Genomic DNA, 26,674 nt, shown 5'->3' with positions numbered 1-26,674 from the left:
CCCTCCCGATTTGATACGGTGCCGGAGATATCTCGCGCGTGGGCGTTGATTTGAACTCTCCAGGCTCGCTGAAGGAAATATCCGTTCCACAGCATAAATCGGCTGTGACTCCGAACGGAACTTACCACATCATACTTCAGCCAGTTTTTTGTCTGATTGAGCTTTAGCTCTCTACACCCAAAATGCCTACATTCAGCTACGCGCAAGCTGCGAAGGGCGTGTCCGAGACACCAGTAGCCACCAAGGCGGTTTCTACAGAGCCCGAGAAAACCGATTTCAAGCCGGAAGAGCAGACCAACAATGTCTCCGCAGAGTCGGTGCCCACAACCTCCGAGCCGGATACCCCACAGGAGACCGAGAAGGTGGTTTCTAGTGTTGACCCAGAAGGTGAATTCACTACTGTGACCAGCAAGGCCAGATCCAAGGTGCCTCATTCCAGGACTTCATCTCCGAGCGTCCGTTCCACCACCACACCGACCAAAGAGGGTGATTCCTCAAATACCTCCAACGGGACCCCAGATGCATCATCCGAGAAGCAGGTTCAGGCTGATACCAAGGCCGAGAAGACTGAAAAGACTGAGAACGGCTCTGAGGAGACCAAAGAAAAGGCTGGAAAATCGGACAAGGCCGAGAAGAACACCCCACCAAAGGAGCTGAAGGCGGCTCCTCTTCCAACAGTCAACATCTGGCAACAACGGAAAGAGGCCCAAGAGGCTAAAGCCAAGACTTCACCAGTCCCTGAGTCTGATAAGTCTGCTTCTGGGAAAGCAACTGAGGAAAACCAGCAAGATTCTGTGAAGACCTCCAAGAAGAAGTCGGCCGATGGTGCCCAAGAAAGCAACAAGACCAAGAAGGCTGACGGCAAGGGCCGAGATGGTGCACTGCCTCCTGTCGAAGATGCCTCATCATGGCCTACACCGCAGGTCGCCATTGGCGAAGACAAGAAGAAGGCCCAAGAGAAGACTGACAAGACTGAGAAGACCGAGAAGAGCCCAGTCATGCGACCTCACGGCAAGGAGAAGTGGATGCCCGTTAACTATGTCCCCACAGCTGTCTTCAACACCCCCCTCCCCTCCGCTGGCCGTGGAGGAGGTGGTCGAAGACCCGCTCGTGGCGGACGCGATGGTGGTCGTGGTGGAGCCCATGGTGCCGGTGCTCCAGCCGGCGACAAGGCTGCTTCTGGTCAGGCTACTCCTACCGCTACCGGCAAGCAGGCCTCTGGAGACCGTGGTCGTAACGAAGCCAACACTAACCGTGCCACATCTCTCCCCGCACAACCTCGTCGCTCCACCAGCACTGACGCGAACGCCGCCGAGGGACGTAAGGCTCAAGCCGCTGAGCGGAACAACCGGGCTCCCCGCACTGAAGAGGCGGCTGTCGCGAATGGAAAGCAAGCAAACGGCACCGAGAACGCTAGTCGCGCTCCCCGTGATGGAAAGCAGTTCAACCGGAACAATGATTCTCGCAATGGCAAAGGTGGTAACTTGACTGTTGATCCCCAGGCTGCGCCCCGCAACAATGACCGCCGCTTCGAGTCTGGTTCCAAGTCAGCCGACATTAACCGCGAAGGTGCTGGTCCTGGTGGCTTCCAGGAGTTCAACCGGGAGCAACGCGGAGGCCGTTCCAACCGGGGCCGTGGGGGTCCTTACTCAGGAGGATTCGGAGGCCAGAACTCCCAGTTCGGCAACGTTGGAAACAACTTTGTTCCCAAGAACTTTGGCTTCAACGACCGCCAACGATCCCAGCACAACGTGCCTAACGGCTCTCAGCAGCCCAACCGGATGCCCATCCGTTCGCCCTCATTGCCTGCCTCGGCTGGTGTGTACGGTGGTGTCTACCCCTTCCCTGCTGATATCAACACCATGTACCCTTACCAGGGTGTGAACCCCGGTCCTATGAGTGCCGTCCCCTTCCAACAGTATATGGAGCCCTACTCTCTCATGTCCATGCTTTCCATGCAACTGGAGTACTACTTCTCCGTTGATAACATGTGCAAGGACATGTTCCTTCGCCGTCAGATGGATTCTCAAGGATTTGTTCCTCTCAATGTGATTGCCAGCTTTAAGCGTGTCAAGTGCATGACCGAGGACTTTGAGCTTCTGCGCCACGTCGCCCGCCAACTTCGCAACGTGGAGATCCAGACTGGTGAGGATGGCATTGACCGCCTGCGTCCTCGTGAGAGATGGTCTCAATGGGTCTTGCCCTACGACCAACGCGATGCTGCTGCTCAACATGACGGTGCTGCTCCTGCACAGTCCGCAAAGAACGATGAGAACGTTCCCCTCAACAACCACGCCGACGCTGTTTCAAATGGTTCTTCCATCAACCCCGGATCACAACAATTCATCCCCAACGGTACCGGCCACAGCAATCTTCAGACATCCCTTTCGTCTACTGCCCCAGAGTTTTTGCCTTCGGCGCAGAATGAAATTGCCAATGTAGGGACCCCCAAGGATTATTTCCCCTCGCCTAGAGCCCACCCCGGACTGGCATCCCCTTATCCTGACTTCGTTCAATTTCAAATCGCAGTTATTGACAATCCTGGCTCAGCGCGCCGAATAGATTCCCGACAACCGACCCCCCCATCCCTCACCACCTGTATTAACGAGACAGCAGTCTGGGTATGATCAAATTTGTTGCCTTGAGTCTTTAAATCTTCGATTAACAGCCAGCTGACTACCTTTCTTCCCTAACTATTAGATTTGATGGGGAGCGCAGGATGCGTCGCCCGAGCAACTCTTACTCTTACGTTCATTCAAACAACAGACCACCCTATAAACAAAGTCAACATCTGGTCGAGCAGAATGGAAGGAGCTTCCATACGCAAAACAAGCCTGCTTATCTGCATGATCAACATTATTCCCCTCAAAATCGAAGTTCTGAGATTCAAGCCACACCGGTGTGGTCTTCTATTGGTGATCCTTTCCAGGAGGATCCAGCTCGCTACCAAACCTGGGCTGAGGCCTTGATGATCAAATTCGATTCGCAAATGTACAATGAATTTAGGCGTTCAGCCCTTGATGATCTTTTCACACGACACATCGACAATGGATTCAATCTTCTTCTTGAATTTTACCGTTCTTCTTTAACCCGTCATCGTCGATTTCCCGATGAAGTTCTTGATGATATGGCGGGCTTGTGCTACAATGAGCTGCTGAAACCTCGCGATAAAATCTTTGAAATGCTGTCGTCTGCAGTTTTTGCCCGAGAATTGGATCACTGCAATTACGCCCGTGTTCGCGATGTTTTCAACCGCAAGTTCGGTACTCAATGGAGACGACCATTATCGAAATTCCCATAACCGATCGATCACTATCCATTGTTCCACTTTTGAATATGTTTTCTGGGATTCATTTTTTATTTGCTTCATCTTCTTTATCTTTTATTGCTTTGCGCTACGTCATGACCAGCATTGTTGTGTTCAAAAAGGTTTCTATTGCATGCATTCTCGACTCTTTTCCGTTTTAGAAACCCGAGTGGTCATATTTCCATTGCACCATGATGGGTCTTATTCTCAACCCCGTCTTTCTGCAGCCTCGGCGTTTCTCATCTATTTTATTTTTCCCATGTTTTTTTTTCCCGTCAAATTTGTCATGTTTCCATTCATGGACTTTCTCCAAAATGCTCCGGAGTCCTGGCATGATCTTATGGGTGATATTCCCCCTACTTTTCGATGCCTGTTTCTGTGGTGGTTCAGGCCTAAAAAATGATTCAGTTGTGCTCTTTTTTTTTCTTCTGATCATAGACATTCTGCGTTCCTCCTCCATCCGGGAAGTTTTTCTACTTCTATTCTTATGCAGTTGAAGTGTCTATGCGGTTCATCTTGACGCCCACATATTAGCCAGTTTCAAGTTGATCAGCATGACTCTACATCGATCAAGAGCGAAGCAATGGTTCAGACAACAATGAAAACAAAAGTATTGAATGACCACCTATCCTCTTTCCCATCCTATTCCCTGCAGTGGAATTTCTTCGATTACGTTATCTACATACGGCTCTCAGAGTGACACTCTCTTTACATGTCACCAGTGGCGTCTACTTCAGGTCATTTTCCGAAAAGTGCGGCTTAGTGCGGAATTTTCTTCTTTCTCTTCTTTGTTACCATCGGGATGCCGGGCGTTTTTTGTTAGGGTTGCAGCTGGAGCTGCGATAGGCGTATCAATGTTAAATGTTGTTCATAAAACCTGGTTTACAGGATCAGCTGGAGTACTGCTGTGAGGTGCAGTGAATGCGGTAAATGCATAATGAGAAATGTTTTTTGTTTGGTTATGAACTTCCCTGATACACTGGTAAAAATTTCCAAGGTTAAGTTGAAAATAAGTACTTCCAAGGTTAAAAGGCTAGTATTGGATGGATATATTAGAAAGAAAAGTATTTCCATCTCGTTCGTATACCTAGGTAGACTGGGACCTCGGGAGCCGTGGAGTGCCAATCTACCTACTAATGCGGAGAGGAAGGCACCGTGGAGTCCTTGTTCTTCTCCACACAATGGAGAGACTGAATCATGATGACAGATTGTTTTTCTAGGCACCCTAGATTTGGATATCTATGTACCTGAATATGTAGTTGTGAAAACCCAGTCCTGGAAGAAGGGAAAAGCATGTGAAAATAGGTATTATATAGATTATTGTATGAATGGGAAGATTTTGTGTCTTAGGCTCCTCTGCGGAATATTTCTTTGTCTATAAAGAGAGAAGATTAGTAGAATCAATATGGGCCTTGGATGCTAAACTAGAGGACCCTGGCTCGCGCTTGGCCATTCGTATCAGCCTTAGAGACTCGAACAACTGAGATGGAAGTCCAGTATCCCTCTGCAAATGGAGAAAGGGCGGCCTGTTAAGCAAATGGACTCATGGATGCTTTGAACGGAGATCACATTGTTCAGATTGCTAAGAGACCCCGGCGTTATGTCTTGGTTCAAAAACACTCAACATTGATATGCGGGCAATATCCTTTTCTCAACGGGTTTATTGGCGGTGGATATACTGATGATAATGGGAACTTGATTCAACATAATCGGGACAAGTCTAGAAAGTGGCTGCGAGAAGAGGGCGAGGATGAGGACGGACCTGGAACACAATCCGATTAAGCTTTGACTAAAAGCTGAGAGGTTCACAAGATTCATAAAACGAAATTCATGTGTTCATAATGTTATTTTTGAGTAAACAATTCAAAGATTGACGGGTTGGACGTGAAGTAGGGTAATGTAATTTCAAACGTTCTATGGACAAGGACCGTTACATACAAAGACTGCCTGCTCTTAATCTAAGCCCTGTCTAGATGGAGGTTGTGTTTTTAATGAAATAAAAATTCAGACTTATTCCCTTATTAAATCAAAAGTATTTAATTTAAGTTAGGGGTTAAAGACTATATCTTTTTTATACTATACCAGGGTTATGGTATCTTGGAGTATATACCGTTATTCTGACGGATTTACCAACCAGTGGCTGGTTAGCTCAGTTGGTAGAGCGTGAGATTCGTATGTCACTCTGGAACTCACCTATCACCTGAACTTTTCACTAACAATTTCTCTAGCAAATCTCAAGGTCGTTGGTTCAAGCCCTGCACCGGTCATTCTTTTTTTTATTTTTTTAATTTATATTTTATGTAAATTTATATCCTATATACCTGCTATTATTATTTCCCCCCCTTTCTTTTTTACTTAAAGATATGTAAATAGGTAATGATCACGGTTTAGGCTTATACCTAGATATATACCAATAAGTCTAGATTTATCTTAAGAACCTATAAACCAATCTTGTAAGTTATTATAGTTACCTAGATAAGCTATAGCAAGTCCTGAAATACGCTATCTATAATCACTGGCCTGCTGTGAAATGTAATTGGCTGGTTAGCTCAGTTGGTAGAGCGTGAGATTCGTATGTCACTCTGAAACTCACCTATTATCCGAACTTTTCACTAACAATTTCTCCAGCAAATCTCAAGGTCGTTGGTTCAAGCCCTGCACCGGTCAAGCTTTTTTTCTTTTATTCATCCTTCTTTTTTCTATTTCTACCTACTATTATTATTTTTCCTCTTTCTCTTTTTACTCAAAGATATTCTAATAGGTAATAATCAGGGTTTAGGCCTATTCTTGTACCTACATACCAATAAGCATTTCTCTTAAGAACCCAAGGGAATGTAAACCAATATCTATTTAAACACCCCTGTTCGAGAACAAATACCCAGTACCTAATGTTATTCCTCCGCTCCGGGTGGCCCGCATCTTTGAACGTCTGGAGTAACTTGCTGCCTCAGGCAAAAATAAGGCAAACGGAGCAACTTCCCCGACTGGTTTCCGAGCTCAGAGACCAGCTGACTCCTTCACCTCTTCCCCCTCAAACCGCTCCCTCTACATCATATACCCACTCAAAATGGAGGGCGCATCCAGACAAACATCAAGGATTCTTCGATCCCGAGGCACAAACCTGCTAGCACAGCAGAGTCGCCTCCCACGACCAGTTACCCGGACACGCCTGACCACGACACAAAGCCGAGCACTCTCAAATTCGAATCGCAACCTTGCCCCCGAGTCTCTATTTACCCAATTCGGAGGTACTTCTACTGCATCTCACAATCAACCCTCTGGTACTCCCACCACCTACTTTACGAGTCGACCCACACTCCCCGCAAACACGATTGTGCGATTCGTGCCGCAGCAGACAGCATGGATCGTTGAGCGCATGGGCAAGTTCCACCGGATCCTTGAGCCTGGTCTTGCCATTCTTGTCCCATTTCTCGACCGCATTGCCTATGTTAAGAGCTTAAAGGAGTCCGCGCTGGAGATACCGAGCCAGAATGCAATCACCGCGGATAATGTTACGTTGGAGCTAGATGGTGTACTCTACACACGAGTTTTTGATGCATACAAGGCTAGGTAAGACTACGACTCGTCAACATTATATCCGTTGATTTATATAATTGGCGCTGGAATGGGTTGATGAACTGATGCTTTTGTTATAGCTACGGCGTTGAGGATGCGGAATACGCCATCTCCCAACTTGCACAGACAACCATGCGATCCGAGATCGGTCAGTTGACCCTCGATCACGTCCTCAAGGAGCGTGCCACACTCAACACAAATATCACACAAGCGATCAACGAAGCCGCTCAAGACTGGGGTGTTGTATGTCTGCGATACGAGATCAGGGATATCCACGCGCCGGACGGCGTTGTGGCAGCTATGCATCGCCAAGTTACCGCAGAACGATCCAAGCGTGCCGAGATCCTCGACTCAGAGGGTCAGCGCCAGAGCGCAATCAATATTGCCGAGGGACGAAAGCAATCCGTTATCCTTGCTTCGGAAGCTCTGCGCGCCGAGGCGATTAATCTGGCGACTGGTGAGTCTGAGGCTATTCAGCTGAAGGCACAAGCTACCGCTCGGGGTATTGAGGCCGTTGCGAAGGCTATTCAAGAAGGTCAGGAGAATGCTCAGAGCGCTATTAGCTTGAGCGTTGCTGAGAAGTATGTCGAGGCGTTCTCCAAGTTGGCTAAGGAGGGTACATCGGTTGTTGTACCGGGTAATGTTGGTGATATCGGTGGTATGATTGCCAGTGCTATGGCTGTTTACGGAAAGGTCAGTGAGAGTCAGGCTAGAAGCATTGCTGCTAAGGCTATTGGTGCTCCGGAGTCCGAGAAGTCTGCTCCCAGCGAGACACAGAACCAGACCCAACTTGAGACTGAGGGTGTTGAGACGGAAGCTTTGCCCAACGAGGTTACCGAGAGTGTCTTGAAATCCTTCGATGAGGCCAGCCAACGAGTCAAGGAGTAAGAAGTATCAGCTACGTCTATTACTACGTCTTTGAGGCAAGCGAGCTGTTACTCAATCTACATCTGTTCCATCCAGTCATGATCCACCGGCTGTACTGTATGGCTTCCTCCACTCTTATCTCTTTATCATTCCACTCTCATTTCTTATGTGTGTGTGTTTTTTTCTTGACTCGGAAGCATTTCTCTGGGAGTCAGATGGGAACTTCTACTCTGGCGGTGCGGGACTCAATTGAGCTCCCATCTGTATGTGTACATAGGGATCGCGGGCACTGAGGCCAGGATGAGGACAGAAAAGGACCTGAAAAGACATCACCTGTATGATAGCGTGTAGCAGAAATTATCTCAATCGGTCCTTGAAAGATATGGTGAGCCTAATTAGCCTATGTCATATTCCTCTTAATGGGGTGTCCCTCATTTTATGTGCAGCAACATGAGGCTCTTCCTTGAGAGCTGCGTTTATGGGGCAATCGTATGGGGAAACCGTATTAACCCAGGCGTCAGCTACATTTGCGAGACTGCATTCAAATGATCTCAAGTTCAAATTCAGATAAATCTAAGGATTAGTCCGAGCTTGGTATTGACAGGATGAAATACTACCTAGTACATACGCATGTGCACTCGTGGGGGCCAACCTACTAGGTAACCTCGGGACGGCAGACGTCACTGGTTAATCCTGCGGATATAAACCCTTGTTTTCAGACCAAGCACATCCGATGAACGATTCATATTACATTCAGAACATTCAGATAAAAATGTCAGACAAGTTACCAACCAGTCTATCTACTGCTTTGGGCATCTCCCCTTCAGGGAATCAATTCTCTCCTTCACTTTCCACAGATATTGCATTTGGAGCAGGGTTGTGATTTCAGCCACTTTTCTATCCTCGGCGACCAAAATCCAGGCATATTATCTAACAAAAGAATTCAGTAAGTTGTGGAGGCTATGTAGCTTGCCTTATGACCAAATATGCCGTCGTCCATGCATCTAAGCATGAGACCTTGCGCTCGCAAACGGATATCCGAAATTCGTTGGTTCAGTTCTATCGTCCAATCATCGCAACTAAGCCAGTTGAAATGCAGCTACGCGAGACATTTCAATTCGGGAAGATTGCTGCATCTGCAGATATCTGGTAGGACTACCCACAACTATCCAGGTCCGGGAAAGCAGTACTGATGCAGCTTACACAGGCTTTCAAATTTCAAAATACCAGGAATCAGTCTACAAACAGGCTGGAAAATAGCCTCACCCATCCAGTAGATCTCGCCAAGCTAGAAGCCGATCAAGATCCCGAATGGACATCTTACCAAACAGCTTTCCATAAAATTGGCTTCCGACATGCCCATTCCTACGCCCGAAACTTCATCCCAGTATTCTGGTCATCTGAAATAAAATATACAGAGCAATGGATTCTACCAGGCTGGGACTGTCTCCCACAAGGATCCTGCCCCGCGCATGAAGAAGAAAAGGCGCTCTGGACAACAGAGATGATTCAATTCGCCATCGACATGAGCTTCCCAGTACAGGAAAACTTCTTTCCCCATATACCCGGGAAGAAGTTACCAATGGGTAGTATTGCTGCTACGCTTGAGTTTGCAGATAAGCAGAGACAGGCTCGTGTACTGGGACAGGAGAATTGGAGGGCGTTAGAGGATGATGGGTCTATGGAACCCATTACGCAGACTATCAATGTGACGCTTTCCATGTCGACGGAGATTAAGAAGAATCTTCCGGTCTCTGGTGCTCGGTGGCTTTATTTGAGGACGGAGGTTAAGAGTATTATGGATGGGAGGATGGATATGGAGATTCTTTTGTGTGATGAAAGATTGGAGTTGATTGCTGTTAGTCAACATGTTGCCCAGATTATACCTTCTGCTAAGAAGCATGAGAAGGGGGTAATTAAGGCGAAGATATAGGAGTCCAGTTGAATTTTAGTTGAGTGCTACTAGTATAATTGGCATTGGAGTGTTTTACTATACTATAGTCTTCCTAGGAGTATAGGTACCAATAGCATGATCTACTACTAGTATAAATTTCATTTATATTCTTTCCAATGTTAATAATATTTCGTAGTATTCTAAATAGATACGTAATATAATGACAATCTATGATTAAACTTTGATTAATATCAACTTGAAGCTATGATGTACTTCAACTTGATGCGTAGCGAATACTAGATACTCCGCCTGGATAACGCGCAAGGGAGCTCGGGCCACCAAATCTGGAGATCGCGACTTTTCGATTTCGCGCCCTGATTAGCATCTCCCCTTGTATCCCGCAACATCCACCTTCACATTCAACATCGTCGATCATCGGGCTTCATCTTCGTTACAGTTGCGAGATCCCACAGAAACCACCTAGAGGAGGCTGATCAGGACACTTTCTCTCGGCGATGTCCTTTACGATTAACACCTGACCTTCTTACCCGACCACGAATTACGGCTCCGCTCGTTTGCCAACCCTTCGCTTCTTAAGGAACTTGATTTCCCGGTCAGAAATCCGACCAAAACGCGAATAATTTACACTATTTGAGTGTCTTGAGGGAGTGGCGCACTCCGACTATTTTGCGCCATGCACATCATTAAGCCAGTCTGGCTTACCCATGGAGGTACGCGGGTCTACAATTTAAAGTTGATTGTATCTCCTTTTTGACGCTAATATTGGTGCTTCATTGAGTGCACAAGAAACAAAAGCTTCTTTCATCGTACGAAAACAGTAGCTGATCATTATATACAATTAAACAGGTGAACGGAAAGACTTCGAGGTTTACAGTTGCGACGTTTCGCCAGATGGGAAGAGATTGGTGACTGCAGCAGGAGGTAAGCTTGGAACGAGGTCAAATAAAGCAGCAGGGTCGTTGCGGGGTCGAGAGGAGCAGAGTCGGGCCAGCAATACACTACTGGGAACGTCGAAAGATAGCGACTGACTTTGAATTTTCTTGTGATGTAGATGGCTACGTGCGCATTTGGTCTACCGAGGCCATCTACAATACCGGAACTGCGGAATTCGCTAGCAAACCGAAACAACTTGCATCGATGAGCAATCACTCCGGCACAATCCACACGGTTCGATTCTCACCCAATGGAAAATACCTTGCTTCAGGGGCGGATGATAAGATTGTTTGCGTTTACACACTTGATGCGAATCCTCCGACCCACACATCAACGTTTGGTAGGTAAATATGGTTATATATGGTTGGGTGGAGTGCTGAGGGGTAAGAGGCTAATTGGGATGAAACGATATGTAGGTTCGGACGAAGCACCACCAGTTGAGAACTGGCGTACGATCCGACGATTGATCGGCCACGACAACGATGTTCAGGATCTAGGATGGTCGCATGATTCCTCGATTCTTGTATCCGTGGGACTGGACTCAAAGGTCGTTGTTTGGTCAGGACACACTTTCGAGAAGTTGAAAACAATAGCTGTACACCAGAGTCATGTGAAGGGTATTACTTTCGACCCTGCCAACAAGTACTTCGCAACGGCTAGTGACGATCGTACTGTCCGTATTTTCCGATTTACTTCTCCAGCACCAAATTCTACATCTCATGATCAGATGAACAACTTTGTCTTGGAGCAGACCATCACAGCACCTTTCGCCAACTCCCCTTTAACAGCTTACTTCCGACGATGCTCTTGGTCACCAGATGGTATGCATATTGCTGCGGCAAATGCAGTCAATGGACCTGTCAGCTCGGTAGCTATTATCAATCGTGGCTCATGGGATGGTGATATCAATCTCATTGGCCATGAAGCTCCTGTTGAAGTTTGCTCATTTTCTCCACGACTTTACTCTCGCGAGCCACCTCAGAAGCAATCAGCCGATAGCCAGGGAAATGGTGCACAGGCCCATATCACCGTTATTGCCTGTGCGGGTGCTGATAAGTCCTTAAGTGTCTGGATCACAAGTAATGCTCGCCCGATGGTGGTAGCCCAAGAGATGGCCGCCAAGTCAATTTCAGATCTCGCCTGGAGTCCAGATGGCAAATGTCTTTATGCCACTGCATTGGACGGGACCATTTTGGCAGTCCGTTTTGAGGAAGGCGAGCTAGGCTACGCAACCGAGATGGAAGAGAACGAAAAGTCATTGACTAAGTTTGGAACGAACCGTAAGGGCGCCGGTATCACGGAGACCACCGACGGTTTGTTACTCGAAGAGAAGAGCAAAGCTGGTGAGATCAAGGGTGTTGAAGGCCGCATGGGGGCACTTATGGGTGACGGCGCGGAAGCTGCCGCTGTGAATGGAGGAACTACAACCCAGCCACCAAATGGCACAACTCCTGCCAAAGCCTCTTCTCCCAATCCAGAACCTGCGAAGACGCAAACGAATGGAACCACGTCAACCCCCGCCGCAAGTGAGCCCGAAAAGCCAGACCCATACCTTGCTAAGCTAGAAAGGCTTAAGCAACGTCCGACATACACAAAAGACGGCAGAAAACGTATTGCTCCTTTACTTGTTTCTGGAGCCGGTGGTGGAGAGTCTTCTTTACCACAAGCTCGCCTGATGGCTTCAGTGAGTAGTCAAGTGAAAGGTGACGCGCCAACTTCCATCGTTGATCTCTCAAAACCGTTTGACGGTTTGCCCAAAGGTGGTCTGGCTGCTTTACTCCTTGGAAACAAGCGAAAGCTCGCTCAAATTGACGGTGACGAGGAGGGACAAACGGAAAAACGTGTCGCAGTTGCAAGTCAAAACGGCGCAACACCCATCATGGCCAATACTCCCGATGGGCTGCTTCCTGCTCAAACACAATCTGCTCCAGCGGGCCAACAACCTACTCCTGAATTCATTCGACCTGCAGTCGTAAACCCTTGCATGTCTGTCAGTCAACTCCGACTTGCAGTGCCCAAGCTTCGAAGTCATATCTTGCGTGCCCTTGATTCTACCGGAAAGCCTACAGAGCCGCCTGCTCCTGGTGGAGGAGATTCAAGCACCAAGTCTCGCGTCGATGTTGTTTTTGAAGCTCGGAATCCTTCCCCAGCTAGTCTGACTGGCCGGGCTGTGGATCGGGAACCAGTCCGTCTTACCCTTTTCCGTGGCGAGCAGCCATTATGGCAAGACTTCCTGCCTAAGTCTGTTTTACTGGTCACGGGAAACCAAAGCATGTGGGCGGCTGCCTGTGAGGATGGTTCGGTCTATCTCTGGACTCCTGCTGGTCGTCGTTTAGTGAGTGCCCTGGTTCTGGAAGCACAGCCTGTGATTCTCGAATGCAATGGCCCATGGATTCTCTGCATTTCTTCCGTAGGCATGTGCTATGTCTGGAACGTGAAGCACCTCTCTTCTCCCCACCCTCCCGTCTCTTTACAGCCTGTTCTCGATGCCGCTATCTACGTCATGGGTGCCAATCCCACAAATGTTCCCGCTGTCACGAACGCCAGGATCAACTCAGAAGGTCGAATTGTCGTGTCATTGACAAATGGCGAAGGCTACTCGTACTCACCATCAATGTACACGTGGCAACGAGTTTCTGAAGCGTGGTGGGCTGTTGGCAGTCAATACTGGAACTCTACCGAAGCGCCCGTGGGCAATCTACAGGCCCGAGACGCACAACAAGACACCAAAGACGCCAAAGCTGCGGTGTCGGCAGGCATCATTCCCTTCTTGGAGCGTAATACCACCAATGAGACTCTTCTTCGTGGCCGTGCATACTTCCTTCAACGACTCATCAAAGTTCTGCTCTCTCGTGAGGGCTACGAAACCTTTGAATCCACGGTTTCGATTGCTCATCTAGAGAACCGCATGGCTGCTGCGCTCTCTCTGGGCGCGAAGGAGGAGTTCCGTCTATACCTGAACATGTATGCCAAGCGCATCGGTGCAGAGGGACTCAAATTGAAGGTAGAGGAGCTGCTCAAGGGGCTAATCGGTGGACTATTTGAGGATGAAGAAGGTTCGGATGTCGTATCTAAGCTCCAGGCTAATGAGCGTGAGGGCCGTAACTGGCGTGAAGGATCAGAAGATCTGTGTGGCTGGCCGCGGGAGACTTTACTGAAGGAGGTGATTCTTGCTCTTGGTATATTTATTCTCTCTCTCTCTTATTCATTAACACTGTCTTATACTGACATTTCCCAGGCAAATACCGTGAACTCCAACGTGTGACTGTTCCGTATGCCAAATTGTTGGATATGGTGGATAGCAGAGCAGATGCCGATGCGATGGATCTATGATGAACCTGGTCCGTCCGGTTATTCCGTATGAATTCCTGCTTTATCCTGGCGTTTCATGAGTGCTTATTTTTCCGGGGTTGGCTGGGGTGGGTTCTATTTGCTTTTACTTATGTCTTCTTTTCCTACCCTGGTTTTCAAATTCCGATATTCCAATATCCGATTAGGGTGATGTATTTGTATTATACTTTGATATGCACGGAGCTAAAAGCATCATACATTCTTCCGAAGACTCAGCTTCTATTATATATTCCTTACCCATAAATCACTATCACAAAAGGTGGATTTATAAACCCCCCTGCATTATGCAGTATGTACGATGTGGTGTAAGTGTGTACTATGGAGTAAGCAGTGACGTCAAGGGCAGCAAGCTTCACGTGAGGCGGTCAGAGAAAACGGGCAGAAAATTGTGATGACATGTTTTCTTCTGTAGATAAGAACAACAAGATACAATTCAAAGAACAAAAGATCACTCTTTTACTCTCATTATTTTCTATTTCTTTTGATCAATTGCCATCTCAATTGATCTCTGACCCTCCTTTTGGTGGGTACCGCCACAACGTCTCTCCTCAACTCCTCCGTCTTTTTCCTTCGTATCGTTGATCGATCCGCAGCTGGTTCTGCTTTCACCGCGCGCGAGTCTTGCCGCTTCCGCCTTGGTCCATCCCCCCCACCTCCCACTTCCCAAGGTCTTCTATCGTTTTTACTCCAAGAAGAAATCGAATAAAATGCCTCCCAAGAAGGCGCAAGTTCAGGAAAAGGTCCTGCTGGGCCGTCCTGGAAACAACTTGAAGAGTGGTATCGTATGTGAGCAATGTCCCCACTTGTCCCTGTGAAATTTTTCGCGTTTTTTTTTTCACAGCACAGTCCACTTTTTAAGTCCACACAAAAACTATTTAAACCACCCCCTTCCCTCTTCCTCTCCTTCCCCTTTCACTTTTCCTTCACACTTCACCATGGACTTTTTCCATTGAAATACATATTCTGCATTTTATATACTATGCTCTTTAGATACTAACTCATCATGATTTAGGTTGGTCTTGCGAACGTCGGAAAGTCGACTCTGTTCCAGTCCATTACCAAGTCTACTCTGGGTAACCCAGCCAACTTCCCTTATGCTACCATCGATCCCGAGGAGGCCCGTGTCATTGTTCCTGATGAGCGATTCGACTGGCTGTGCGAACAGTACAAGCCCAAGTCTGTGGTTCCCGCCAACTTGACCGTGTATGATATTGCCGGTCTGACCCGTGGTGCCTCGACTGGTGCTGGTCTGGGTAACTCTTTCTTGTCCCACATCCGTGCTGTTGATGCCATCTTCCAGGTTGTTCGTTGCTTCGACGATGCTGAAATTATTCACGTCGAGGGTGATGTCGACCCTGTCCGTGATCTGACTATCATCAGTGAGGAGCTTCGCATCAAGGATATCGAGTTCGTCGAGAAGGCTCTCGAGGGCCTTGGCAAGCAGACTCGCCGTGGTGGTCAGTCACTGGAGATGAAGAAGCTCAAGGAGGAGGAGGCTACCACCGCCAAAATCCTTGAGTGGCTGAAGGATGGCAAGGATATCCGCAACGGTGACTGGAGCCCCAAGGAGGTATGTTTTATCAAATCCCTGCTCCCGTTTCCCACCCAACCACCTCCACCGCATTGGAACTCCAATTCTTTATATGATGAATAAGAGCATAGCTCGAATATAACCCAGCTCGTTGAAAATGTCCCATTTTATATCACGTTGAGGACATATTGAAATAAAATCCTTGTCTGAAAAAGAATTGGAGTTCTTTTGTCTTGCACAGTCAAATTACTCAATCCATTTTGATTCCTTACTGACTCAAATGGTTATAGGTCGAGGTCATCAACCCTCTGTTCCTCCTCACTGCTAAGCCCGTTGTGTACTTGGTCAACCTGAGCGAGAAGGATTACATCCGCCAGAAGAACAAGTACCTCCCCAGCCTGTTTGCCTGGATCAAGGAGCACTCTCCTGGTAACCCCATTCTGCCAATCTCTGCTTGCTTCGAGGAACGTCTGGCCCTTATGCAGGACGACGTTGCCGCCGAGGAGGAGTGCAAGAAGCTTGGCACCAAGTCTGGTCTGCCCAAGGTCATTGTTACCATGCGTCAGGCTCTGAACCTTGGCAGCTTCTTCACCACTGGTACCGATGAGGTTCGCCAGTGGACTATCCGCAAGGGTATCAAGGCTCCTCAGGCCGCTGGTGTTATTCACGGTGACTTTGAGAAGACCTTCATTCAGGCTATTGTCTACAACTACGCCATGCTGAAGGAGCTTGGTGACGAAGCCGCAGTCAAGGCTGCCGGTAAGATCATGACCAAGGGCAAGGACTACGTTGTTGAGGATGGTGACATCCTCCTCATCAAGGCCGGTGCTGCCAAGAGCTAGATATACCAATATTGAAACAAATCAATTCATGAACACTTGAAGCTATATATATTTTTTTTATCTCCAAAACTTTCCCTGTAAATTTAGACCTACAATCCAAAGTACACTGAATGCTTCCAAGTTCCAAAGGTTCCACTGTTGCTCTCTTTTGAACTTTGATCACTTCATACACCAGTTCATACACCAGTTGACGACACTTATCCATATCATCACATGACCTCCCCGCGCATCCCACTTCACCTTGATACAGCCCGATACATATCAACCGCTCTCCTACAGCACGCCATCATGTTTAAGAAAGAGTAAGTTAAGGCTGAAAGAATATTCTGATCTTCCATCTCGAACATCCACACCACACCCACCCAGTCAATCCCTTAAACCAAGCACAATGGTCCCAAATCCGAGCCGCAAAATTGCAAGCTCTACCAGCTCCAGCTGAAGCAAGAAAGATGGAAACATAACAGAAGTGGATTGGAACTACTACCCTGCCACCACGCCATGACCACTTCAGGGACTCGACATTGCAAAGAAAGGTTATAAGCACAAAGCACTGTATCAGCTAACCACCGTCCAGTATCCCATCGAGCAACCGCTCCAAGGTCAAGTCCTCCGTGCAGCGAGGTCTGCGCCAAAAGCTGCTGGAGACATACCCCGGATTCGAGCCATATATCGAGGAAATCCTCCCCAAGAAAGCATCTCTTGAGGCCGTCAAACTGTACGTGAAGTATTCCAATCAACTATTATACAACCTACAACCTTCATCCCAAGAATATATTTCATCCTGAATCCCATACAATCAAACCACGAGAAAAGATCCACTAACAATAATCAACCCGCAGTCCAGACCGCGTTACCCTCTACACAATAGATTCCACTCCCCTCTTCTTCCAACCCTTCGACGGTCCCCCAATTCCCCATCTCCGTCTCGTTCACGCTTTCCCATCCGCTCTCCCAACCATCCAAATCGACCGTGGCGCCATCCGTTTCGTTCTTTCCGGCGCGGCACTCATGGCACCGGGTTTGACATCTCCTGGTGGCCGGTTACCCGATGCGGAGAATGCGTTGGAGGCTGGACAGGTTGTTGCTATTAAGGCCGAGGGCAAGGAGGAAGTTTGTCTTGTTGGTGCTTTGAAGGTTGGAACAGAGGAGATGAAGAGTAAGGGCAAGGGTGTTGTTATGGATGAGGGTCATTATCTTGGAGATGGACTTTGGAAGATGCAGTTGGATTAGATGGCTTGAAGGTGTGAGGTGTGTGGGGTGCTTATGATGGTTATGAGATTTGGGTTTTGATTTACCCTTATATGATGATTTCCAGGATTTCCTGATGATTGGTATAAAATATTGAATTGCATGATGTGTGTTATAACTTGAAGGATGAACTTCAAGTTCAATTTGGAGGTGATACCAGTAGTAAGTAGAAGTTGGGCTCCGAAAGTGGCATCAATATGTAGATGTATATCTACGTTCCATCTGAGAGTAAAGTGACAAAAATATACAAGTTGGGAATAAACATTGAAAGCGGCACAAATGTCCAGGAGGAGATTAATAACTTAAATATCGTCTCGACTATCTATTGAATGGGGATATTCATCCGAAACATTCCCATCTCGAGCATTGCTCGGAGACATTGACCCCGAGCCCGTCGGAGAGAGAGATGACCAGGACGGGGTACGCACAGGAAGACTAAGTCCTAGTCCCTTAACACCAGCCGCTGAGCCAGATCTCGATCCGAATCCGGAATTGCTCCCGTTCCTCGAGGTCCAGGAACGTAGTCCTACGCGGCCAATAGCACGCTGCAGCATTTCACCCGAGGCATCGAGAGCAATTAAGAACCTGGCTAATTCGCCACAGAGTTCCCAGTCACCCTTTTGTGAGGCTAGTCCGATAAGACGTACGACGTATTCCTCTATGCGGCCGTCGTTACCATGGTCCTCGTCTTCGAAGGCTTGGAGGACTAGGAGATACCCGACGGCTGTTTTGAGGGCGTCGAGTTTTAGGGCTTGTTCAAAGAGGTCCTTTGGTGGAGGTAGGTAGGCGAAGAGGGTACGCCAGGACCGGAGCTCGGTTTTCCGGGTACATTGTACAACGATGTCGAGGTATTCGCGTGTTGGAAGAGATGCCTGGAGGAAGGTGATGACAGTGGGGAGAAGAGGGCCCTCACGGAGGATTGGAACATCGGATTTGTTGGCGCGACTCTGATTATCTACTTCATCGTCAAGGACGTGATGAAGTAGGATTTCTAATCCGTGTGCAAAGTATGAAAGGTGAGAGAAGTGTCGGCAGAGAGAGAGGGTGGCTGGAGTGCCGAGGTTGATAAGGCTGTATTGGAGGAAGTATGGGAGGAAGAGATGGGTCTAGATGAATATGTTAGACATACTTTTTTTCATAATGTCACTGATAAAAAATGACAGAGGTGAGGGTGGATCATACTCGGATGGCAAACTTCAGGCTGGTGAATGTGACGTCTCGTCGCTGCATCATTTCGGATTCTACTCCCAGTACAATGCCTTTGTTCAATAGCACCGAGAGAGGATAGAAGTCCAGGGGTATATTGAGTGGTGCCGGCACCGTCTCTTGCTGCAGAATATCATGCACATCGTTCCATGCCAAAAGATCTTGCCCGCGGAACATCCATAGGGAGTCTCGAAGCGATAGAGTGCTATGAGACGACCCAAGAGCCAGCTCGACAGAGGGACTGGCTGGAAGGGATTCGTCAACTTGAGGCGAGAAATTGAAGGAGAGCTGATCGCGCATCAATATGTAATATTCCACATCGTGGGAAATGACCCGCATGTCGTATTTGAGATCGCCTGAATCCGTTACCGTGGGCTGCAATAGAACTAGATTGCCGTCCACTAGAAGAATGACAGATGCTACCTTAACATCCTGCGAAGGATCACCGTTTCCTGTATAGTGTCAGAACCTCGGCAGTGAATACGAAAAGTTGGTGAAACATACGCATTTGTTCCTCGGGCAAGACCCAGCTAATCGCTCTAACACGAGTTGGAGCTCGTACAATGCCATTGAACGCAATTTGTCCCACAGGAACAATAGTGATTTGCGGTTGGGTGGCGTTGATGATATAGTGGTATAGAATGTTGTCGTAGGTGTAGACCAGGAGAGAGTCTTCTCCAGACGGACCGATGAACACCACAGGGGATGGAAGATACTCGATAAACATCATCGAATTATTATTCAATGGCGCCTCGCGGGAGTAAAGACGCAGCTGGATTAATCATTAGCTTTGGACGTTTGTTTCGCTCTAATAGCACTTACCTCATACGATCCGTCGCTTTCCACAGCGGCGATCAATATATGACCATACCAGCACATACCGCCGCGAACAGCGAACGAATTCTCTATTTTGGAATCCTCAAACACCTTCCACCGGCCACTGTTGACACTATAATGGGCCAACCCTCTTCGACCAGCAATGGCAACATACCGCCCATCTTGAGACACGACACATGACCGGATGGGCCACTGGGAATGGAGGTATGCAGGTGGATATTGAGCATGATGCCAAAGAGAATCTTTGCCCGAGATAGTCATCAATTCAGGCAAGTCATGACCCCGATACAGAATAAATTCTGTTCCCGTTTGCAACAATCCCCGAGCAAGATTAGCAGCGGAAAAGCAGCCCGTTAAAGCGCTGCGGGCCGTCTCCAGAATCCAGAGACGCCGATCATTTTGTCCCGACAGAATGATATCGGATCCACCGCCAATCCAGCAGCCACTCGAGACACCAGTTAGCCAACTCTCTTCATTTGACTTCGCCAAAGAGACATCAACAGTGAAGCTATTTCCTCCCGGCTTTCCAAAGACACTCCACGTTGTCCAACCATTCTCAAAGCCAGCAAAGAGACAGTATCCGTCCGGCGAATAGCTCATAAATGTCAATGCTCCTGTAGTTGTAGGCGATGCTGGTAGTTGTAGCTTCTGAGAAAGTGGTACATTTCCTGTATAGTCTTTGGCTGTGTAAACCAGAATCTCGCCATTTGCACAGTTGACCGTCAGCAGAGAAAATCGCGCGTTCACTGTGACCTTGACTGCTTTCTCTCCCTCATCCTTAGGATCATGGAAACAATGTCCATGGAAGAGCTTCTTCGGCGCTTCAGAATCAGACTGACTCCTGGCTGCTCGTTGCACAGCATACGCCTGACCATTACTTGTAAGCCATATTAATAGGTTCATGGCGCGATCATAAACCATATCCGAGATTGAGACATCTTTTGGTGTTCCCAGAATGCGATTCAGCATTTCAGATGTAGTCTGGGGTCCACTTGCATCGCGATTCCACCGAATACACTGTACGGCCGGTGGTTTAACTGTAGCAACAACCAGCTCCTGATCCAGCGCCAGCGCCTTGACAATCCCAGATTCAATCTTGATTGCCATTCGGAACCTGATACTGATGTCTCCAACAACATTGGATTCTTCGACCGCAGAGAAGTGCGCGAGCTGTTGGCGACGTGGATGCGTTGAATGATCGAACCGCTGTTGGTAGACTCGTGTTGCTGGGTCGGATGCGACTGTGTATGTGAGAAGGTATCCATTTAGAGTCTGAACAACCAATATTGACGAATCCGGATGCATCAAAAGTGCCACATTAGATCCGTAAATTTCCAGCGAAGAGAAGGACCGTACTAACGCAGCAACAACTGCGGTTGGCTATGGGGCGCATTAGCATCTAAGCTCTAGAGCCAAAAAGACGACTTTACTAAGGGCTCATGGGGTACATACTCTGGTTTGCCATAGTGAAGTTGAAGACTCAGTTATAGTCGCAAATATGTGACCAGACCGAGAAACGCATAGGCCATTGATAGCTTCACTCTCCCATTTCGGGTGATCCTTTTGGGTCCGGGGTTCAGTGATTGGCTCATTTGCCTCGCTGACTGGCACCTCTGAGCTCTCTGTAGCATCAGAACTATTCTCTAATGAGCTGCGCTGATCTGGAGAAGGAGGGATATGTTGGCGATCCTCATCATAGGAGATCTCGGAAATGTCGGGGCCGTTGATGGCGTAAACCCGGGGGACTCCATTAGGCCAATACATGGCTCCCGGATTGGACAGGGGGCTATTATGACTGGCAGTGGAGCTCACATGGAGTCATTTCGACAGAGAGCAAATGCGATTGGAGTTCCACTATTGTGTAATGAATTAAAAGAGAGAAGATACTCGAATGCTCTAGGTGAAGTTGCTGAAGATCTAAACAGTCCAACGGGGACGATAGGCGGCATCACGTGCGACAAGCTCCCCGCATTCAACTGTTTTTTCTTTCCCCCTCAAACGCAAGTTAACGTGTCCTGTATTCTCTGAACATCATTTTACTTGGGTTTATTGATATCATGGTGAGGATATGTCTGGTATTGTCTATTCTCAGTGAAATGTGCTAACCGCATTACGTGTAGGCCCCCACAGAGAGCAAGAAGCGCCTGGCTTTGGCCATCATTGACTTCCTTGGCTCCAGCCTCAAGGATGGCACTCTGACCGCCGACGATGCCGAGTCAATCGAGATCGCCCAGTCCTGTATTGCCGATACATTCCAGGTTGACCCCACCGATGAGGCCGCCGTTAAGGAGGCGCTCGGGGGACAGTCCCTCGCCAGCATCTACAGCGTCTACGAGAAGTTGCGCAACAAGTCTACCCCTCAGGCCGACAGTGCTAGCGCCCAGGAGGAGAAGCCCAAGGCTGGTGCGCCCACCGCTGAGTCCGACAAGCTGAAGTCTGAGGGTAACGCCCTGATGTCCCGCAAGGACTATGCTGGTGCTGTTGAGCAGTACAGCAAGGCCCTGGAGATCGCCCCCGGCAACCCTATCTACCTTTCCAACCGCGCTGCTGCCTACTCCGCCTCTAACCAGCACGAGAAGGCCGCCGAGGATGCCGAGCTCGCTGTTGCCGTCGACCCCAAGTACTCCAAGGCCTGGAGCCGTCTGGGTCTCGCCCGTTTCGATATGGGTGACTACCATGCCGCTAAGGAGGCTTACGAGAAGGGTATTGAGGCTGAGGGCAACGGTGGCAGTGATGCCATGAAGCGTGGTCTTGAGACCTCATCGCGCAAGATTGAGGAGGCCAGCCGTGCCCCTGAGCCCCCCTCTGAGGAGCTGGACACTGCTCCTGGTGCCTCTCGTGGTGCCGGTGGTATGCCCGACCTGTCGGCTCTTGCCGGTATGATGGGTGGTGGTGGCGGTGGTGGTATGCCTGACTTGGGTTCTTTGATGAGCAACCCTATGTTTTCTAGCATGGCTCAAAACCTTATGAGCAACCCCGATATGCTGGGCAACCTGATGAACAACCCTCGTCTTCGCCAGATGGCTGAGAACTTTGGCCAGGGCGGCGGTATGCCCGATATGTCTAGCCTGATGAGCGACCCCAACCTTGCTGAGATGTAAGCAGCCCCTGATATTATATATTGTGTAAGGTGCTGATACTAACTATTTCTAGGGCTCGTAACATGATGGGTGGCGGTGGCGGTGCTGGACGCGGTCAACAGTAAACTTTGGGTTCATGGATTGAATGACTTGATGGATAACTTCAAAAAGACACGATCTGATGATATTGGGGCGAGCGCTTTCTTTAGACACAAATCATTTCTACTTTGATCTTTACTTTGCGCTCAGTTTTACTAGGATTCTCATCTTATAGAATAGTCTAATACGTTTAAGCTTGATTATTGCATCCATCTGGATGACTACTACTGAGATGACGGACCGAGGGTAGAACTTGAAACAGATACGTCTCCGTTGATAGTATATTTACACGGCCTGAATGCGACAGGATCGGTTATTCTTGTTTGAATAGCTCGATCTAATCGCATCACGGCCAACCGAAATCTCAATGACCGATATAAACGGCCCACATGCAGATCAGACAGTGTCGAGGGGAGAGTGAAGAAGAAATAAAATGCAATGAGAAAAACGCCGCAAAACACCTCAAGCCCAAATGCCATCAGACCAGCTAAAATCCCACATGCAGCTGTAGCCCGAGTCTATGGAGGGGATGGACAGTTGTTTTTTCTGTTCAACCAGAGGGAATTTGGTGGAGAGCCTTGACAAGGCCGCAAGTAACAGAGAGACAGATGAGAAAGGAAAAAAAGTGAACATTAATACATGAAGGAAAACAACCGGTCACTTGAACAGACATAACCGTAGGAAAAGCGCCAATTCCACCTGGCCTAGTATAGAACAATCATATTGTACAGTCGAGAGGACGAGGGGTAAAGGTTGAATGGGTGAAGAGTTTCAAGGGGATTGGATAAAAGGACTGAGAAGTCGGTTGCACACCGAAGAAAAAAGACAGCCTGCCGCCTTAGATGTAGTCGCGAGCAGCCTTCTGCAGCTCAATCAGTCTCCAACCACGGGTCTCAGGGTTGTTGACTTCCTCGGGGATTCGGGTCATGCCAATAGCATATGTGACCAATTGGACCTTATCCTCCATACCGGCGGCAAGCTTGCCAGTCTTCACGTTACGGTAAACGTGGACCTCCTGGGCACGGCAAGTGACAACAAAGACGGGGATGTCACCAGGGTCCAACAGACGGGCGTGGGAAACGTCAACACCACGAACATCCAGAATACGGCCATCCGAGCGGAGACCAGCGGTGGTGTACTGCTTGGAAAGAGCGGCGTAAACGGAGTACTGAGCATCGGAAAGCCAAAGCTTCAGAGTCTCGATGTCACCCTTGACATAGGCGTCAAGAACCTCGGGGAGCATGTACTCACGCAGCTCGCGCAGGAACTCCTCCATCTGGAAGTTGGGGTCGATTTCGCGGAACTTCTTGACAACCTGAGCGGTCTCATTCTCGGCAAAGAAGCCACCGATACGGTCAGTAATGCTGCGCGCAGTGCTGATAAGTGGGTTCTCAGACTCCTCGTAAGCCTCGCGTGCGGTGAACAGCTTCTGCATCATGGGGTTGGAGTCACGGAAGGTGCGCCAGGATTCCTTCCAAGCAGCATCCTTGTGGAGGGTAACGTTGGTACCGGCCCTGATGTAGGTTAGTCACAGAACCTGAAACCGACATGCAGCAAAAACTTACTCAGGATCTTCCTCCATTCGCTCAAGCTTGGGCTTGCCTCCAGCCTTAGCCTCCCACTCTTCACGACGCTTGCGACGCTCCTCCTTCTCAATCCATCCACCGTAGCGAGAGCTGCTACCATCATCAATGGCATCCTTCACGCTCTTGTAAGCCTCAGTCTCACGCACAGGTCGGGTGGCCTTCTCGAGACCCGCACCAGTGGCATTGACACCCTTACGCACACCCTTCACCACTGGAGTGTTCCAAGTCCAGGATGCACCCTTTCCAATGACCTCTCCGGTAGACTTAAGAGCCGCACCAGTGCGGGTAGTGGCTGCTCCCGAAGCAGCCTGGTAGGCCTCACGTGCACGCTTAATGTTCTCATTCTCTGAGAACTGATGAGCGGAGGATGCCAGAGCCTTAGTTGATTCATTCCACTCCTTAGAAGCCTTGAATTCGGTCTGAAGGGTGTCACGGAACACTTGCCACGGGGACTTGTCTCCATGAGGTGGCGGGGGAGGAGCCTCTTCTTTCTTCTCCTTCTTATCTCCCTCCTCGCCTTCCTTCTCCTGCTCTTTGGATTCAGACTTGGCCTCCTCACCCTTCTCCTCAGTCTTCTTCTCCTCCTTCTGCTGTTGGAACAAGGAATTGCCTGCGTGGAAAGATCGAGTCAAGGGAAGAGCGGCAAACGGCGAAACGAGCTGAGAGGGGAGGTGAGTGTGCTGAAGAGCGCTCCTTTGGCTAGAGGTCAGCTTCGAACTCTGCATCGGCAGAGCCGAGTATGACACGGCCCGAGAGCCCTGGACGGTTCTGAGGACCGGAGCGTGAGACCGCATGGTGGCCGCGCGCGCGGCAGAGGACATCTTGTTAGAAATCATGCTCTGGGATCGAAGGAGAAAAGGAAGAGGTATTAGGAAGAGAGTAAAAGAGTAAAAGTAGTATTAATCCAGCCCAGCCCGGATAGTTCGGGGTAAAGTTGAAGAATGAGGTTGGACCGGGAAAGAGAGATGTGAGTAGGGGAAAAAGTCAAGATTGCCAAGACTTCGAAAAACTTCCAGTGTTTCCCTTTTCCGCCTCTGTCTCCGATCACGGCTACACCTCTACCCCGGCCTGTCACGGATTCTTTAAGGCAATTGATCCTCCGGGAATTTGTGTGTCGCTTTTTTTCAATACTAAAAAGGTATTGGAGTTGTCCCTATATCCCTCATTACTCCACCGCGTGGTCTTTGTCGCCGACAAACCCGGCACCATATCGCCGCGATGAATTCCTTTTGCATGAACACACTCGCCAAGCACCTGCCTTCAGTATGTCGGCAATCTCAGAACCGGGCTGTCAGCTTCCAGACTGTTCGCTCGATCTCGTCCACGCCAAATGTCAGCGCCGGCCTTAAGGACCGCAAGTCCTCGATCGAGAGCCAAATCCTCAACCGCAACCCCCAGAGCTCCGGCGATTCGTCACCATTGTCCGCTATTACAAAGATGATGCAGGATGGCTCCTCCAATTCCCGTGTCAGCTCCGATTATGCCAGACTAGCTGAGAGCCTCGAGGCCGATATGATGAAAAACCCCTACGCGGACCGCGCCCCTCCTCACCACATGCACGTCTTCACCCACAAACACAACACTATCATCACTTTGACACGGCCCAATGGATCTCCTATTTTCTCTATTGGTGCCGGTCAAATTGGCTTCCGCAAGGCTGGCCGTGGTGGCTTCGACCCGGCGTATCAACTGTCGGCCCACGTGATGACCCAGATCAAGGAACGTGGATTGCTGATGGAGCTGAAGCGACTTGAGATCGTTTACCGTGGCTTCGGAAAGGGCCGAGAGGCTTTCACCAAGGTACTTCTTGGAAACGAGGGTCGTCACATTCGTGGACTGGTCAGCCGAGTGACCGATTCGACTCGTCTCAAGTTCGGTGGTACTCGTAGCCGCAAGGTTCGCAGACTGGGTTAAGGGGAAAGACTCAGTTGTATTTGGTTCTTATCTTGTCTTGCTTGAGGGAGTTTCTGTGACTTGTTGCATATCCACGCGGGATGCTTGTATTGGAGGACAGCTTGGTCAGAGAACCACAGGGAATCCTACTACCCTGATATAGCTTCCTACTATGATTCCATATACTGTACAATAACAATTTAAAATTTTCAATCCACAATTCTCAATTCATACCTCCGTATAGTTTGGATATTCAATGTAGATGATGAGATATCACTCCAACATTTGTCAGTATTGACCAGTTGACTAAGAGGCCCTGAATTACCCAAGCAGGTATAGCGTGGAATCAGCTCCCGCAGCGATCACGTTCTCGAACTTCCCTACTTACAACCGTGTTCCAGTT

General features: G+C 48.8%; 10 protein-coding genes across 10 annotated transcripts; 8 read left to right on the top strand and 2 right to left on the bottom strand.

Moving 5' to 3' along the window:
- Positions 1-182: 182 nt before the first annotated feature.
- Positions 183-3,301, top strand: N7483_011333 (La domain family; the record flags this gene model as incomplete). The annotated part of the gene is made up of 2 exons (XM_057094760.1): positions 183-2,621; positions 2,669-3,301. The coding sequence occupies 2 exons, from the start codon at positions 183-185 to the stop codon at positions 3,299-3,301; spliced, it is 3,072 nt and encodes a 1,023-aa protein (XP_056940731.1).
- A 3,073-nt stretch (positions 3,302-6,374) lies between these two features.
- N7483_011332 (SPFH domain-containing protein) lies at positions 6,375-7,771 on the top strand (the record flags this gene model as incomplete). Its single annotated transcript, XM_057094759.1, has 2 exons — positions 6,375-6,877; positions 6,964-7,771. The coding sequence occupies 2 exons, from the start codon at positions 6,375-6,377 to the stop codon at positions 7,769-7,771; spliced, it is 1,311 nt and encodes a 436-aa protein (XP_056940730.1).
- A 1,072-nt stretch (positions 7,772-8,843) lies between these two features.
- N7483_011331 (thioesterase-like superfamily-domain-containing protein) lies at positions 8,844-9,683 on the top strand (the record flags this gene model as incomplete). The annotated part of the gene is made up of 2 exons (XM_057094758.1): positions 8,844-8,899; positions 8,981-9,683. 2 exons carry the CDS (start codon positions 8,844-8,846, stop codon positions 9,681-9,683), a joined length of 759 nt encoding a protein of 252 aa, XP_056940729.1.
- Positions 9,684-10,338: 655 nt separating this feature from the next.
- On the top strand, positions 10,339-13,931 carry hir1 (putative histone transcription regulator Hir1; the record flags this gene model as incomplete). The annotated part of the gene is made up of 5 exons (XM_057094757.1): positions 10,339-10,375; positions 10,512-10,586; positions 10,717-10,938; positions 11,015-13,777; positions 13,837-13,931. The coding sequence occupies 5 exons, from the start codon at positions 10,339-10,341 to the stop codon at positions 13,929-13,931; spliced, it is 3,192 nt and encodes a 1,063-aa protein (XP_056940728.1).
- A 725-nt stretch (positions 13,932-14,656) lies between these two features.
- Positions 14,657-16,322, top strand: N7483_011329 (YchF/Obg family ATPase; the record flags this gene model as incomplete). Its single annotated transcript, XM_057094756.1, has 3 exons — positions 14,657-14,731; positions 14,962-15,519; positions 15,771-16,322. 3 exons carry the CDS (start codon positions 14,657-14,659, stop codon positions 16,320-16,322), a joined length of 1,185 nt encoding a protein of 394 aa, XP_056940727.1.
- A 288-nt stretch (positions 16,323-16,610) lies between these two features.
- N7483_011328 (translation machinery-associated protein 20) lies at positions 16,611-17,552 on the top strand (the record flags this gene model as incomplete). The annotated part of the gene is made up of 3 exons (XM_057094755.1): positions 16,611-16,624; positions 16,897-17,037; positions 17,162-17,552. 3 exons carry the CDS (start codon positions 16,611-16,613, stop codon positions 17,550-17,552), a joined length of 546 nt encoding a protein of 181 aa, XP_056940726.1.
- Positions 17,553-17,872: 320 nt separating this feature from the next.
- N7483_011327 (RIC1 family protein) lies at positions 17,873-21,377 on the bottom strand (the record flags this gene model as incomplete). Its single annotated transcript, XM_057094754.1, has 5 exons — positions 17,873-18,676; positions 18,753-19,228; positions 19,281-19,548; positions 19,599-20,993; positions 21,066-21,377. 5 exons carry the CDS (start codon positions 21,375-21,377, stop codon positions 17,873-17,875), a joined length of 3,255 nt encoding a protein of 1,084 aa, XP_056940725.1.
- Positions 21,378-21,670: 293 nt separating this feature from the next.
- Positions 21,671-22,818, top strand: N7483_011326 (uncharacterized protein; the record flags this gene model as incomplete). Its single annotated transcript, XM_057094753.1, has 3 exons — positions 21,671-21,673; positions 21,734-22,710; positions 22,767-22,818. 3 exons carry the CDS (start codon positions 21,671-21,673, stop codon positions 22,816-22,818), a joined length of 1,032 nt encoding a protein of 343 aa, XP_056940724.1.
- Positions 22,819-23,630: 812 nt separating this feature from the next.
- tim44 (protein translocase subunit TIM44) lies at positions 23,631-25,199 on the bottom strand (the record flags this gene model as incomplete). Its single annotated transcript, XM_057094752.1, has 2 exons — positions 23,631-24,306; positions 24,358-25,199. The coding sequence occupies 2 exons, from the start codon at positions 25,197-25,199 to the stop codon at positions 23,631-23,633; spliced, it is 1,518 nt and encodes a 505-aa protein (XP_056940723.1).
- A 397-nt stretch (positions 25,200-25,596) lies between these two features.
- N7483_011324 (mitochondrial 37S ribosomal protein uS11m) lies at positions 25,597-26,292 on the top strand (the record flags this gene model as incomplete). Its single annotated transcript, XM_057094751.1, has 1 exon — positions 25,597-26,292. One exon carries the CDS (start codon positions 25,597-25,599, stop codon positions 26,290-26,292), a length of 696 nt encoding a protein of 231 aa, XP_056940722.1.
- Between the last annotated feature and the right edge of the window lie 382 nt (positions 26,293-26,674).

Source organism: Penicillium malachiteum, assembly GCF_028827825.1.
Source record: "Penicillium malachiteum strain IBT 17515 chromosome Unknown utg000005l:1.0-9002435.0:326005.0-9005861.0, whole genome shotgun sequence".
Taxonomy (NCBI): domain Eukaryota; kingdom Fungi; phylum Ascomycota; class Eurotiomycetes; order Eurotiales; family Aspergillaceae; genus Penicillium; species Penicillium malachiteum.
The sequence above is the reverse complement of the archived record's forward strand: the minus strand, read 5'-3'. Positions and strand labels throughout refer to the sequence as shown.